Source organism: Rhinolophus sinicus, linkage group LG01 (assembly GCF_036562045.2).
Source record: "Rhinolophus sinicus isolate RSC01 linkage group LG01, ASM3656204v1, whole genome shotgun sequence".
Taxonomy (NCBI): Eukaryota; Metazoa; Chordata; class Mammalia; order Chiroptera; family Rhinolophidae; genus Rhinolophus; species Rhinolophus sinicus.
Genome location: NC_133751.1, coordinates 5,285,598 through 5,301,390, shown reverse-complemented (window position 1 = coordinate 5,301,390; position 15,793 = coordinate 5,285,598). Strand labels below are relative to the sequence as shown.

At 35.0% G+C, this 15,793-nt stretch overlaps 1 protein-coding gene across 4 annotated transcripts in view; it reads right to left on the bottom strand.

Annotated features, from left to right (window-relative positions):
* BRWD1 (bromodomain and WD repeat domain containing 1) overlaps positions 1-15,793 on the bottom strand; it is a 104,828-nt gene that overhangs the window by 39,701 nt on the left and 49,334 nt on the right. The window contains exons 21-27 of one of the 4 annotated variants that reach the window (XM_074325217.1): positions 15,094-15,225; positions 10,202-10,296; positions 7,758-7,956; positions 6,283-6,408; positions 6,080-6,187; positions 3,049-3,173; positions 2,336-2,418 (exon numbers count right to left, since the gene is read on the bottom strand). In XM_074325217.1, the coding sequence (XP_074181318.1) occupies positions 2,336-2,418; positions 3,049-3,173; positions 6,080-6,187; positions 6,283-6,408; positions 7,758-7,956; positions 10,202-10,296; positions 15,094-15,225 (868 nt within the window). The remainder of the gene's footprint in view (positions 1-2,335; positions 2,419-3,048; positions 3,174-6,079; positions 6,188-6,282; positions 6,409-7,757; positions 7,957-10,201; positions 10,297-15,093; positions 15,226-15,793) is intronic. The other 3 variants (XM_074325220.1, XM_074325227.1, XM_074325233.1) reach the window with 3 other exon arrangements.

The following is a 15,793-nucleotide window of genomic DNA, read 5'->3' as shown; positions in this document are numbered from 1 at the left end:
CATTAGTAATTCTTTGATAGATTAACAATTCTTTTTCAAGGAAAATTTTATGAAAACAGTATCAATCAAAATTAAAGCTACATTTCACCCCTAAGAGAATGTTTACATAATACCCACAAAGAATCAAGACTCTTTACTAAAGAGTATCCTTACAGTGAATTCTGTAAAAAATAGCAGTATCACAATGTCAGTTACATGTTTTAAGGTTCTTAATATATTTTCAAATTCATGTAAACATGACTTCCATGTACATTTTACATCAAAATCACTAAAAACTTGTAAGCCCCTCATCCCTCTATCCATCTCTCTACCATTAATAAAATTCTACTTTTGAAAATATTTCATTAACATATATTCCAAAACGAAACTTCAACTTTTGAAATAAATCTTAATAAATTTTTTCTAACATTTTAAATGAAAGCCATACACTAAAAATTTGATATAACACCAGGGTTTTTGTCTGTAATGTAAATAACCTAATTTAGCATAAACAGCAATTACAACATTTATTACAATAAGTATTATGGTAATAACAAATCCAGTGGCTTCATTTTGAGATGCCTAATATAAAAGCAAATGGTTATAAGTGAGCCAGTTTTTGATACCAAGAATTAACTTTATAATATTTTTCTTTCCTACTTATCTAATACTAGAAAATACATTCAGTTTAGACAAAAATATTTCTTCAGTGTAAGACAAACACTTTAAATTAAAAGGAGCCATAAAAATTAGTTTTCTCAAAAAATTGGTTTTTCTATTCCATTAAGAATTTTCAAATAAACCTATTTTGGCTATCAAGAGAAGGATAAACTTTTGCTAAGTTCTCAACACAGTAAAAACAGAAACAAGCCACTTCCTCTAAGAGCACAGCTCAAACTTCAGGAGAATGGGTAAGATCTTATAGGGGAGCAAAAATGAGTTAATTAGTATAAAAGAACTGGTACACTAATTTCTCAACCACAAAAATAAGACATAAACAACCAAACTATAAGGGGCAATTGGGAATCTGCCTCTAAAATTTAGCTGTAGAGAATTAAGTTTAAAAAAATTTTGAATGGCCATGCTGGCATAACAAAGTAAAAGCTTCTGACCTACATGCCACGCGGGCTGAAAAAAAACATTAACAGATGACAAACCTGAAAGTTCTTTGGGACTTGGCTGTATTTAATTCCCATATATGCCAGCTATCTCGTGTGTGTGGTGTAGCTAGATGTTTTTCTACCAGAAAAATTTCCTTTACCTCTAATCCCAAAATAATCTTAATTACTTGTCCAGACATTACCATTAAAAATAATCTACTAAGAACAGCAACACTCTGACAATCTTTGTTTCAAACAGGGATGGCAGAGGGCATTTACCTAAAAGGTACTTGCTTGTATTATCTGTCAAAAAGGGTGGCAGAAACTAGGAAAATACGATCTTAACATCATTTATGAGTGTACACTAGATGACACAGCCTGGCAAAACTTGATATTTCTAACAAGAGACCAAAGCTGATGACAGCAGAATAAGTTATCCTAAGTGACTGAAGTAAATCTCAACATATGAGCTCCCCAAGATAACATTCCCTACTGAAAAGTAACACCACACGTCCACCTGTGAAACAGGCACTACAGTTGCTAACTGGTATTACCTGTCCTGACTGACTACAGTCATCAACTATGTCCTGAGGAGATGAATGACCTGCACCAATCTAAGCAAGTGAGCCCATCAGCCCGCCCTAAATGGGCACCATGTAGTTAGTGCCCACGCTGAGATCATTTTACTTTTTCTGGACACACATACGCATCATGGTTATAAAGCATAAGCATTATAGGAACTTTTTATTTTTTAAAGGAATGGTTCCCTTAAATCAGACTATTTAAATCTGGGTTGATATGATATCAAGGTAAAATATTCTGGTATAGCAGAACATTATCTGTGTGAAACCCGCATTTTTCAACTTTCTGGTTGTTTTACATCATAGGATAATTTTGTGAATTAACCAGTGTCATGTTAAAGATAATTAGAGATAATGCAGTTTGGAGAAGTCTGAAGGGAAATAAAAGGTCTACTACCCTAGACTATAATCAATGAGTAAGAAATAATCCCTTCAAAATGTCACATACCACAAGAATAGAAGTAATATTGCTTGGCTAAAAAGTCAACTAAGAAGTAGGAAGTACCAAGCCCTAAGCAAAATATACTTACCAGTCACTTATATATATAATTCTTTCCAGAATTTACGTTTGTATCCACCCTAATAAGCTGTACCACAACCAAAAAACTTTTATTACAGTATAAAAAGACAGATTAATTTCTACGGGCATATAATACTCAGTAAGGACAGACTTACAAGACTGCCAATTCCTCTGCCTTGCTTCATCGTAAAATTGACGCAATACAAGAAAGTCAATAACATCTGGCATATCATGATATCTAAACACAAATAAAAGATCATCAGGTTATAATCTAGAGCAACACTGTCCAACAGAAATACAATGGGAGCCACATATGTAGTTTTTAATTTTTGACTACTTATTAAAAAAAATAAAAAGAAACCAGTGAAATTAATTTTAATATTGTATTTTATTTAACCCAATATATTCTAAATATTGTTTCACCACATAATCAATACAAAATGAGATATTTTACATTCTTTTTCTTCACACCAAGTTTTCAAAATTCACTGTGCATACTTACATCCCACTCAGTTTTAACCAACCACATTCCAGGGCTCAACAGCTACATATGGCTACCATACTGGACAACACAGATTTACCTAGCAAATTATCCCAACATTTTCTCAAAAACAAAAGCAGGAGCAATTTCCCCTACGAGCCAGAATTACACACACATTTCAGCAGCATGGAAACATTTACAAAACATGCCACTGCCTAATTGCTGCTGTAGTGCCTCTATTTTTGCTCCTAGTATAGTATCAGAACTGCAACACTATTTTTACTCCATCTATCAGAACTTCAACCACGGCACTCTGCTACCCACCCTGCAGCTAAGTGGAAAGGCATGCTAGTCAGCAATAATTCCATCACAAATGGTAATACATACCTAATAGAGAAAGATTTGTCCATAAGTTTTCCAGTTGCAGGATCTATAAATGCTAGTTTGAGGCAACAGAGTGTGGGGGGCCCAACCTCGTATCGTATTCCAACTATTTTGACCAATTCTTGATCCTTTAAGAGATTTTTTTAAAAGAATGGTTAAAATAAAGTAATTCTTCAAGACTAATTCTCTACATAATGCAAAATTTAGTCAACTCACAATTTAGGCTTCCAAACCAGTGGACAGGTTTAATTTACCAGTAATTACAATCATCTTTGCTTCCCATCTTTTTGAAAATAGACATTTAATGCTGTTTCTAATGTAAGGAATAGAGTTACTTTAGAAAATACAGTAATCCCCTCATCCGTGGGTTCTTTTTCTGCCTTTTCAGTTACCTATAGTTAACCACGGTCCAAAAATACTAAACAGAAAATTCCAGAAATAAACATAAGTTTTAAATTGTGCACCGCTCTGAGTAGCACAGTGGAGTTTCACGCTGCCCTGCTCTGCCCCATTTGGGATGTGAATCAGCCCTTGGCCCAGCATCTCCACACGGTATCACTGCCTGGCTACTGGTCACTGGGTGGCATCTTGGTTATCAGATCCACGACTGTTTTGGTATCGCAGCGCTTGTGTGCAAGTGACCTTTACCTAATAACGTCCCCAAAGCCATTCACACAATTTTTATTACTGTATATGATTATAATTGTTCTATTTTATTTTTAGTTATTGCTCTTAATCGCTCACCATGCCTAATTTATAAACTAAAGTTTATCACATGTAGAATAGAAAAAAACATAGTATATATAGGGTTTGGCAGTACCCATGGGGGGGGCGGGGGGGGGTGTCTTGCAACGTATTCCCCACAGATAAGGGGGGACTGCTATACACCTAAAATGTATAAGAAAGAATACACAAATCACGGTCTCAGCTCAGTATCTAAGGATAACCACTGTGAACAATCTGAATTTCCTTCTGGCTTTCTTCCGAGCACATTTTCATTTACATAATTTTGTATCATACAAATCAAAATGTATAAGCTTTTGGCGTATTAAATATTCTTCAAAAACTTGACATTAAACATCTGCCTAATATGTTTCAATAAATATTGGAGGATCTACTACTATGTGCCGTAACCTAGTCCAGCAGGAGGGCTAGGACAGTGAACATGAGCAAGCCCCGCCCCCACCATGACGAGGTACCCACCAATGGACGGGCCATAACTAGCCTTCCCCCTGACATGTCTCCTTCATACTAAGAATACAAGACATTGTTCATCCATTGATTCTCTGCACGAATATGTGGTTGTTGTAAGTACACAAGTGCTAAATTCGGCTGACTCTCGTTCTTCGCAGCAGTTATGTTCTACAGAGCCGCCTAGAGCACTGAAGGAGCACTGCCTTAGCGGACACCTAACCAGCGCTCCGGAGGAAATAGAGGGCTAGGTTCCTACAGGTCTCTGGTCATAAAACCGCAGTCCCCCAGTCAATGTATAACCATGAGTTACGTGGATGTCTGTTGAGAGACACCTCATTGAATACATGTCACTGACTCATTAACATTGAACTCAAAGCTAACAGCGCTGTAACTCATGCCTAAATAAAACTTATCTAACACACATATACTCTCTGTAAGGTGCTTAGGAACACAAGATGGCACTTTACCACTATGTGGGGGGGGCAATTTTAAACAGCAAGCCACCAACAAAAAGCACAAAAATGTGAAAAATTTTTAACGTGGCATTGAATAGACTGCAACAATGACACTTATTTACAATGTGAGAGCTCACATAAGAAGGCATCACCTTGTTCAACCTCAGCTGGGAACATGCTGGTCAAGCAATATCAAATTTTTTGCCACTCTATGCATATCTACAAATGACCAGAAAGCACCCTGAGTATTGACTTGGGGAACAACAGACAGCGAGTAGGCAAATTCGCAAATATGGAAACCGTGAATAATGAGGATCAATTTTACTTAGGTACACAGTAATAAGTGAAACAAACATAAATAAATCTGAATGTATCAAAAGCCAAATTCATAGAAGTACAGCCAGTAAGTTCACTGTGAGTGTTAAGAACAGCTTATCTTTGTTCAAGAATTTTTCCTCTTCTAACAGTTATTGCAAGTATCGAAAACATAAAAGTATATGGTTTGACTACATGTCTTTAAATTTTTATAATAGCATTTCACATGCCATTTTTCCTGAACACCTGGTGAAAATTTAACAATCATTCATTGAACAAATATTTTAGAAGCCTCAATTATATGGCAGACTCTACATAGTAGTCAAATGTGTGAAACATGCCATGATTTGATTCATTCAGTATAATGGGACATCTAGATTTTTTTGAATTTTTTGTTTCCATGTACAATGATATAGAATTGCTTTGATCATAAGTTTGCATGCATTTCTGGTTGTTTCTTAAATTACCCTAAGTAAAATCACAGATTTAAAAGGTCTAAAAATATTTTTCAGTTTCAATTCCAACTGCCAAGATACCCGCTACGAAACCTGGGCTGCTTCATGCACCCTTATCACCAATTTGAATAACTGTTAACAAACCAAAACTTTTGCTAACTTGCTAAAACTTTTGGCATTTTTTCCTTTAAATATATAAACAAATAAACAAATAAATAAATTTTACAAAATTGGCTAAGTACAGAGGAGCTAAAGTTTTTCTATTATGCATGATGTTGAGCCTTTCTTCCAATTGGTATTTCTTCTTTTGAAAACTTGCACTTCTTCTGAAAAATCTGTCCTGGGCATTCACATTTTAAGATTAATGATACATACTGCAAAGCTGCCCTCCTAGGAAACACTGTGGCACTTAGAATATTACATGCCTATCAGCAACATACAAAGACTGCCCACTGATAAATATAAGTCTTTCTGCTACATTTTAAGGCTTAGCAGGAAATAGCAGAAATGTTTTTAAGTAAGAAATTAATGTAAAGCTATGCCTCCATGTTCTTTCAATGGATTTATAAGTAATTTAATTATATATGTGCTAAATGTTCAATAACATCATCTTACCCTAAGATCCATTTTTCTCCATGGCTCCTTATTAGGGTTCAGTTCATAAATGTTGTTTCTTCTGACAGCCTCAATATAAGCTTCATGACCCTGTCGAAAATATATTACCTACAAAATGAAGCCATATATTTAAAAATAAAAACTTAAAGAGTAATATTAATTTTATGTTCCACATTCATGTTTCTAAGTTGGATTACTCTCACCTCATCACCCATTTGAGGAACAAAAGGAGACTTTCGAAGTGTGGTGTCAGTTATCCAAACCGGAGGATGAAATTCATATAAATGTTCCGCATCTGCAAGCTCCGTCGGAGTTACCCTCCGCAAATTCTGCCAAGTGGAAGAGAACAAAGTTTGGTAGAAGAGAAAGGAGCAGCATGCACTCTTTGGCTAAAAAACAGAAGAAACTGCCCCATTCAAAATAACTATTTATTGGCATGTTACCTAATAATTAGTTTTTAAACAGCATACATATCTGGTTCCTTAACATACACTGGACCTTATCACTTGTTTGCACCTAGCACTTTTCCTAACATCTTCTGAATTTCTAATAGATTCTTCGTTACTCCTTACATCGTAGGGAAGGGGGCTAATATCCAACCTAACCCTCTGCAACACACAGCCTGCTCGGCAGGAGACACCACTCTGAATTTCACCAGACTCATCACCACAGGGATTCTCCTCTTGATTTGAGGTTTTAAGACTGGTGACCTTAAAATATGACCACAAATTTTTGACACTCATCCTCTCCAAAGTCTCCTCTGCTTGAGTCCGGGCTCAACTTGCTTCTAACAAATAGAATAAAGCAGAAATGACAATGTGTGATTTCTAAGACTTGGTCATAAAAGGCATCAGGGCTTACCCCCTGCTTACACTTTTGGATCATTTGTTCTCGGGAAGTTGGGGGGAGAAAGTCAGCTACCATGTCATGAAGACACTCAAGCAGCCCTATGGAAAGACTCATGTGGGACGAACTGAGGCCACCAGCCAGCCACATGAGTAAGTTTCGAAGAAGATCATCTAGCCCCAATCAAGCCTCCAGACACTGCAGCCCCAGCCAACATGATCACTGCAATCTCATGAGCCAAAATCACCGAGCTCATCAGCTCCCCAATGCCTGACCCATCAAACCAGGTAAGTCTCAGGGTGGTATGTTTCATATCAACAGGTAACTACTACAAAGACGTAGCATCTTTAATAATGAAGGCTACCTGCAAAACTGGAGCACACGCACTATACATTGAATAAGGAATAGGGATATTAAAATTATGAGAAAAGTACGAAGACAGAACATATCAAATGAAAGTGGGAAACATGGCAATAATGGATAAAAGAAGAACAAAGTTTCTGAAAATGCCTTGAAGTCTTTTTTTGTTTTGGTGCTGATATTAACAGGAGATTAACGGTGGTATTCTGAGCAAAACAGAGCTTTCCCTTTAAGTTTCACATTCAGAAAGACTTAAGCACCAAGTCCAACTCAGAGCAGATTAGAAAGAGAAGTTTTAATAATAAAGTATCTTTTCCAAAAATAAGTTTGCATTTTACATCTGACTCCTGATGACATAACAATGTCAATAAAAAAATAAAGGCTCCAATTTCCCAAAGATTTCTAATTTCTAAATATGGTCAGAAACACCTCTACAAAACTGTAGATAGAGATTATTTTTAAAGATATATACCTTCCTTACCTCTTTCTTAGACTCATTTTCTTTCTTTCTCTTTCGTCTCCTTTTTGGAGGAGATAAATTCTCAGTCGACATTTCATCCTCTGAACTACTACAAAATCGGGTAACTCGGCGACGAGCTGATGTTCGTAAAGGAGGCTGCAGATTGATGCCTGCATCAGCTGTCCAGTCAGAATATCTCGATGAAGAGTCACTGGAAAAGGAAAACATTTTACTGTGTTGAACCAGAATCCAAGCCCTACTAGCAAATTAATCATATAAACTTAACACGTTGCGGCGGGGTTTAAATCCCTCATACCCCTCTGTTCCGGCAGGTTTTTAAAAGAAACTACTTTAAAATGCACTCTTCTCTTTAAAGCGTAAATGCTTCTATGTCATTTATTATTTTTCTATAAATAATAGATTCTACAAATAAATTATTCTATAAATTATTCTACAAATAATTCATTAAAATATGCAAAGTAAAAAGAGTCAACAGTAAAAACGAGAATTCTTGTTATCCGTCCTTAACGCAAGGCTCAGAAAAAACAAAGATTCTCGTGATCCGTACGCAACGTGTTAAGATGAGAGAGAAGTAGAGACGAAGATGAGGGAAAGATAGACCTCAGGAAGAGTCAACGTGAACAATCGGCCCTCTCTAGCAACAAATACTGAAATGATCAAAGATCCTGAGAAAGAGAGAAGCTGTCACTGATGCTGGAAATTAGGAAAAGATATACGGCTGAGGATTTTCTTTTATGTATAATATAGATGAGGCCTCATAGAAGACAACATCTAGAGCCAACAGTTCCCCTCTTAACAAATGAAGTGTAGTTATGAAAGCAGTAGTCATCATACAGAACCGTAAGTGGCACCTGCCCTAAGTTGGAGGAAACTCAGGAATAAACTAGAAAATTTTACTGGAATGACAAACCATCAGTGAATATACTGAGAAGCCCAAGCAAAGTGTAGCCATACAAAACAGAAAGCTGTGAGTGATCAGAGCTTCTTGCCAGGAGAGAGACTTCCCCGCTATGACAGAAGATCCAAAAGAGGGACTAGTCTTAGCCCACCCTGAAGCAAAAGCGGAGTCAAACAGGAAACTAGATACAGAACACTAACTAGTTCCTGGCCCACGACTAGCTTTAGCAAACACAGAAAACGATGATAAAGGTCTTTACTGAGGCCATCACTGGCCAACCACATATCTCTCAGGCTTAATAAAACACACACTCACAGAAACGCAAACATTTCCAAAAGCTATTTATCATAAAGAGAGCTGTTTAAAAACAATTTAAGAGCATCTTATCTGTATAATAAAATTCAAGAAAAGCTGAACTAGAAGACAATGAATACAGAAATAGAAGGAGAAGGTAGATGACAGGAACGTGGGGCTGGGGGTCAAACAGAATTGTTGTTTAATAGGAATACAGTTTCAGATTACAAGACTGAAAGAGTTCTAGAGATTGGCTGCATAGCACTGTGAATGTACTTAACACTACTGCACTGTACAGTTAAAAATGGTTAAGATGGGGGCGGCTGGATGGCTCAGTTGGTTAGAGCGCGAGCTCTCAACAATAAGGTTATCGGTTCAGTTCCCACATGGGATGGTGGGCTGCGCCCCCTGCAACTAAGATTGAAAACGGCAACTGGACTTGGAGCTGAGCTGCGCCCTCCACAACTAGATTGAAGGACAGCTACTTGGAGATGATGGGCCCTGGAGAAACGCACTGTTCCCCAATATTCCCCAATAACATTTAAATAAAAAAATAAAAATGGTTAAGATGGTAAATTTTATGTAAATTTTTACAATTAAAAAAGTTTTTTTTAAGAGTAGACATGTGTTCTAACAATCACTCCAGCTCTTAATCATAATGGAATAAAAGAAGACAAGAAAGGAAGCAGGAAGTAGAGTGTGGTGGTCTGGACCAGCACAGTACCAGTAGAAACAAAAATAAGATAATTTGAGTTCTACTTAGAAGGGAGAATTTTCTAGACTTGATGATGGATACATTGTGACAAGAGAATGATGTGCAGATTTATGGCTTGAGCATCTGTCAGAACAAAGTTGACATTTACCAAGATGAGAAACAGATGTTAACATCTTGGTCCCATGAACTCTGGATACCAAAACTAAACAAAACATAATACATGCAATAACTAGTGATGAATTTAACAATGGTTTTACCACAAATACTTCGGATACTGCTGTTTGTAAATGCAGCCCAAGACTAACTGATATTTTGAATACACATATTTTATACTGTTGGCTCAAATGTTTACATTAAATAAAAATATCCAAAGCATTTTCTATAGAAATAGCTATTAATCCTGTTTTCTTCTCCTTTTACATGTATTAAAAACGCAGTTAATTGCTCCATAGAATGCCATTCAAGTACAGTTCCATCCAAAACTACAACTACAATGATTAAAAGATTAAAACAATTAAAAATAAATACCTCGTACTTTCACTATCACTTTCACTTCTTCTATCACTTTTCCATTCTTCTTCTTCAGAAGAACAAGAACCTTCACTTTGATCACAGGAAGTCTCCTAATTTGCAAAAGGGGAAAAAATAAAATAAAAATCTTGATCTCTGAGGATAAATAATACAAGTCAACAGTTATCGTAATCATCTCAGAAGTATGATAATAAATACAATTAAGTAAACTTTCCAAAGAAAGGAAATGCTTTTACTACATCCTTTTCCTTGTCAAGGCATAAGGCCACAGGGGCGGAGGGGATGTTAGAGCAGTGAGCTTTTTTGTGTAATACTGTTATGGTAGATACAGCACATTATGCATTTGTCAAAACCCACAGAACTGAACAGAGTGATCCCTAATGTAAACTGAAATTTAGTTCATGACAATGTATAAAAATCGATTCATCAGCTGTAATAAATATACCGCACGAATGCAAGATATTACAAATAGGAAGACTATGTGGGAGAGAGGTAGTATAGAGAACTCACTGTACTTACTGTGCAATTTTTCTGTAAAGCTAAAACTATTCTAAAACATAAAGTTTTGTTTTGTTTTTTAACATACAGAAGAGATGGGAACAAACAACTATCTGATCCCACAACCCTAATAGCTATAGTCCACTTTAAGTTCTGGTCCTGGATACAAGGCAGACACTTTTAAATTGAGACATGACCTTTACCTCTAACAAGTCACTTAAGTTAGGTGCACTGGTAATTGATAATGGAAATGCCACTGAGAACCAAAAACTCCAAAGACCAAGTTGCAATATCTACCTTTATTACATTTGAATAGGCAAAATGCAAAGTCAAGATATTCTGAAAAACTGTTTCTCAAAAATGTGGGTCCAATGCTACTCCAGGAGTAGATTCCTAAGCCTATGACACTAGACCTACCGAAAGGGAATCTGCTTTTATACTCAAAATGGACTTAAAATCACAGTAATAACAGAAACTATCTGAAAACCAGGCACCCTGTGAAATGTTTTATATGTTATTATCTCAATTCTCGAAACACCTTTGGAAACAGAGGCAGTGTTAACATAAAGCTAATGAAACAAGTTTCAGAGGCTTTCAATTTAACTTGCCTCCCAAGGCCCTGTGCCTACCTTTCAGAAAAAGAGCTCTGCCCTTCTATAGAAGGTCCCTGAAATTATACGAGCTTCGAACCCCACAAGACTTGGACCCACCCTGCCAATGAGTTTTGTGTTGTCTCCCAACTCCCTATATGCCACTACCTCTTTATATGGAAGGAACCCAAGGCTAAGAAATGGAAAGTAATATGCTTGGGGGCACAGGAGAATAAGTTTAGAAACTGGAAGAAGAAATCAAGCTAACTCTAAAGCCCATACATTTTCTACTATCAGAGCTTTCCAAACCCAAACAGAATGGAACCAACGTATACACATATACACACACCCATCTCCCCGCCTCTGCAACAATATAGGAGAATGAATTCATACCACTGTAAGAGGTAAAACAAACTGTCACAACACAAAAATATAATTTACTTTAAAAAGTCAAGAGGATTTAACATTCTACATTATGTATGAATTAGTTTAAAAGTTCCCCGTTAATTTAAAACACACCCAATTAATTTAAAATAGGTACAAAGAATCATAACATTAATACCATTGATGATTTAGAAAGAAAAAAAAATCTATCATCATTCCTGATTTTTCAAAAAGAACACTTAAGAAAATAAGCATTAATTGATATTTCCCTAATAAAAATAAAACATATACTGTACAGACCTAAAATAAAGCATCTTAATGTGAAAAGGTAGACACATTTCCACCAACAACAGGATTATGGCCCAATTTCTCCACTACTATTCAACACTGTACTACAAATATTAAGGCAATTAGACAAGAAAAATCAATCAGAGGTATAAAAATTAGGAAAGAAGTAGTAAAAGTATCTGTATAAAAGAGAGTATATATGGAAAACCTCAGAAAAATCAATGATAAAATTAACTCAAAAATTCAGTAATGTATCAGGATATGTAAAAAAATTTAACCTACTGAAATCAATAGCCTTCATACACACAAATAATAACTACTTAAGAGAATATAATAGCAGTGAAAAACCCCACTAAATTAGAACTGGGAGAAAACATTCTCAATATATGTGTATATCAAAGATAAAGGACTAACATATCTAACATATAAAATTTTTTTAAGCGTGGAAAAAAAACCAAAAACACTACAGAAACCAAAAGACACAGACAATGTGCATAAATGAAAAAGAGATTCTAAATATATGAAGATATTCAACTTCGCACACAAGAGAAATTCAAAATAAAACTACAATATGAAATAAAACAAAGACAAAAGAACAAATACTGTGTGATTCCACTTATATAAGGTATCTAGAATAGGCAAATTCATAGAGAGAGAAAGTAGGAGAGAGATTACCCGGGGCTGAGGAGAGAGAAAAACAGGGAGTTATTGTTTAATGAGTAGTTTCTATTTGAGAAGATGAAAAAGTATGAGAAATGTACAGTGGTGATGGTTATAGTTAATGCCACTGCACTATACACTTAAAAATCGTTAAAATGGTAAATTGTGTGCTACATGTTATTTTATCACATAAATTGCCAAAACATAAAAAATAAAATTACACTAAGATACCATTTCCCACCAATTGGCAAATTAGAAAGTATAACATTCTGTTGGCTAAAGGGTAGGGAACCAGGCACTCCCATACACCACAGGTAGCAATGCAAGTTGGAATTCTTCTTTACAAGTATTTTTATCAGTATCTCATAAAACTCATATACATTTATCTGTTGACTCAGCAATCTCATTTCAAGGAATATATCCCCAAATTACGTCTCCAACAATACAAAACTACATACATATACAAAAGCTTAGTCACTGTAGTATTTATTATTTGTTAATGAAAACATCCTAAATGGCCACAATCAGGAAAACTAGTTAAGTAAACTGTTGTGACCACACAATTATGATGTAACTCAAAAAAAAAAAAAAAAACCCTGGAAGATATTTATGAACTGATATAACGTGATTTCAAGAATATTTTAAGTGAAAAGAGTCCAAGTGCAAAAACACATCTGCAGTATGCTATATTTTTTGTACAAAAGGAGAAATAAAATATACATTGATTGAAGAATGTGTGGGGGGAAAAAACATAAAAAGGATAAGCAAAAAACTAGTGAAATGGGCTACCTAGAGGATGGGTGAGACTGTTTATCATAATTACCCAAAATCATTAAGAAAGGGTTTAAACAGCTCAATACACTGTAAATAAGAAGAAATTAATGTAAAAAGTCTCATTACATAAATCAAAATCATTTAAGTGAACAGCTTGGATGATAACAGGAGCTAACAATATTGGATATTTAGCACTGTTTTAAGCACTTTCCATGATCAACTGAATTAATTCTCACAACATCTGAGGGACACACTACTACTAATTACGTTTACAGATATGGCAGAAGCACAGAAAGGTTAAGTAAGTTGTCAAAGCTGAAAAATTTGGATTTAAACTCAGGCACTATACTTGATCACTATCTTAATGCTTTATAAAACATTAAAAGGAATTGTTCATCGATATGGAACATTTCATCCTCAAGACATTACTGAATTAGAAAACATTAACATTCTGATATTAATTTTTAAATACTCTACCAAAAATAATGGTTTCCCAAGAAAAATCACAATGAAAACCAGTAACTTACATGATTACTGAAAGTAAAGGGACTAGACAAAAGACAGATATGACAGCAAAAGCACAAGCAACAAAGGAAAAATGATAAACTAGACTTCATCAAATGTAAAACTTTTGTGCTTCAAAGGAAATCAAAAAAGTGAAAGACAACACATTAAACAGGAGAAAATATTTGCAAGTCATATTATCTGATACAGAACTTATATGCAGAATATAAAAAGAACTCTTATAGCAATTTTTAAAAACCCAAATTGAAAAATGGACAACAGATTTGCATAGTAATATTTCCAAAAATATACAAAGGGAAAATAAGCACATGAAAACACGTTCAACATCATTAGTCATTATGGAAATGCAAATCAAAACCACAGTTCATGACCACTAAGATAGCTAAACTCAAAAGGACAGACAATAACAAGTGTTGGCAAGGATATGGAGAAACTGACTGGAACCTCATCTAACACTGAGAGGAATATACAGCCGCTTTGGAAAACAGGCTGGCAAATCCTCAACAGTTAAAACATTGGGTTGCCACATGACCCAGCAAACTGACTCCTAGCTACTTACCCAAATGAATGGAAAACTTATATCCAAACAAAAATCCGTATATGAATGTTAATAAGCAGCATTATTCATACTAGCCAAAAGGTAGAAATAATACAAATGTCCATCCGCTGATGAGTGGATAAACAAAATGCGGTATACCATATAGTGGGCAATGAAAAAGAATGAATTGATACACGCTATACGTGAATCAGGCTTGAAAACATTAAGCTAAGTGGAAAAAAGTCACAAAATCATACTGTATGATTCCATTCATGTGAAATGTCCAGAATAGACAAATCCAGAGACAGACAGTGGATTAGTGATTGCCAGGGGCTGGATGGGATGGGAATGAGAAGTAACTAAAAATGGGTATAAGGTTTCTTTAGAGGTGATGAAAGTATTTTGAAACAGTGGTAACAACGGCCCAATTCTGTTAATACACTAAAACTACTGAAGTAAACTTGTACAGTGAGTGCCTCTACAAAGCTTGTTCAAAATTTGTTAGAATTCAAAAGGGTGGACTTTCATCTTCACCTCTATAGAATACTATGTTTTTGCATAATTTCAGGGTAGATTCAAAGTAAAACAAACTATTAAGATTATTTTATGTATTTTAAAGTTATAAAACTCACATGTCTTATAGAGCTTGAAGATTCATTTCCAGAAGATAACTCAATCCATCCAAGATTTCTTCTACCATAAACTGGATATTTGCGCCTACATGTCCTCTGCCTAGACTGTGACATCAAAACCACTGAGTCAGACTGCAACATAAAGAAACATGCAGATGAAAATCAACACCTAAATAAGCACAATCTTCAACAAAATGGGCATTCTATCAAATTCCCAAAAAGATTTAAGGCAATAAATAATAATAGTTGAAAAAGAATGTATTCTTTAATAAATGATATTTTTGCCATATGCTGTTAAATCAACCTTGGTATTTTAACTTTTAAGATACTTAAAAGACATGGCTTAATTAGGCACATATTAGATCAGAATTTTCCAAACAAAATCATGTTAATTGGTATGCCATGAATAATAACAATAACCCAAAAAGTATGTCATTTAAAAAATACGTATCTTAGAAGTGAAAATAGTATGATGCAGTAACCAATCCTAAGAAATGTATCACTATATGTGCACACACAGGTATAGAGAAATCTTTGAAATAATCCTCAAATACTAACCTTAGTTATTTCCAGGTTTTATATTTTTAGATGATGTGTTGTCAGTACTTTTCAATTCTGCTTGAATTTTTAAAATATTATTTTTATCAAAATAATTAAATCATCTTTAAAAATCAGCCAAATAAAATAGCTAGATTGATTT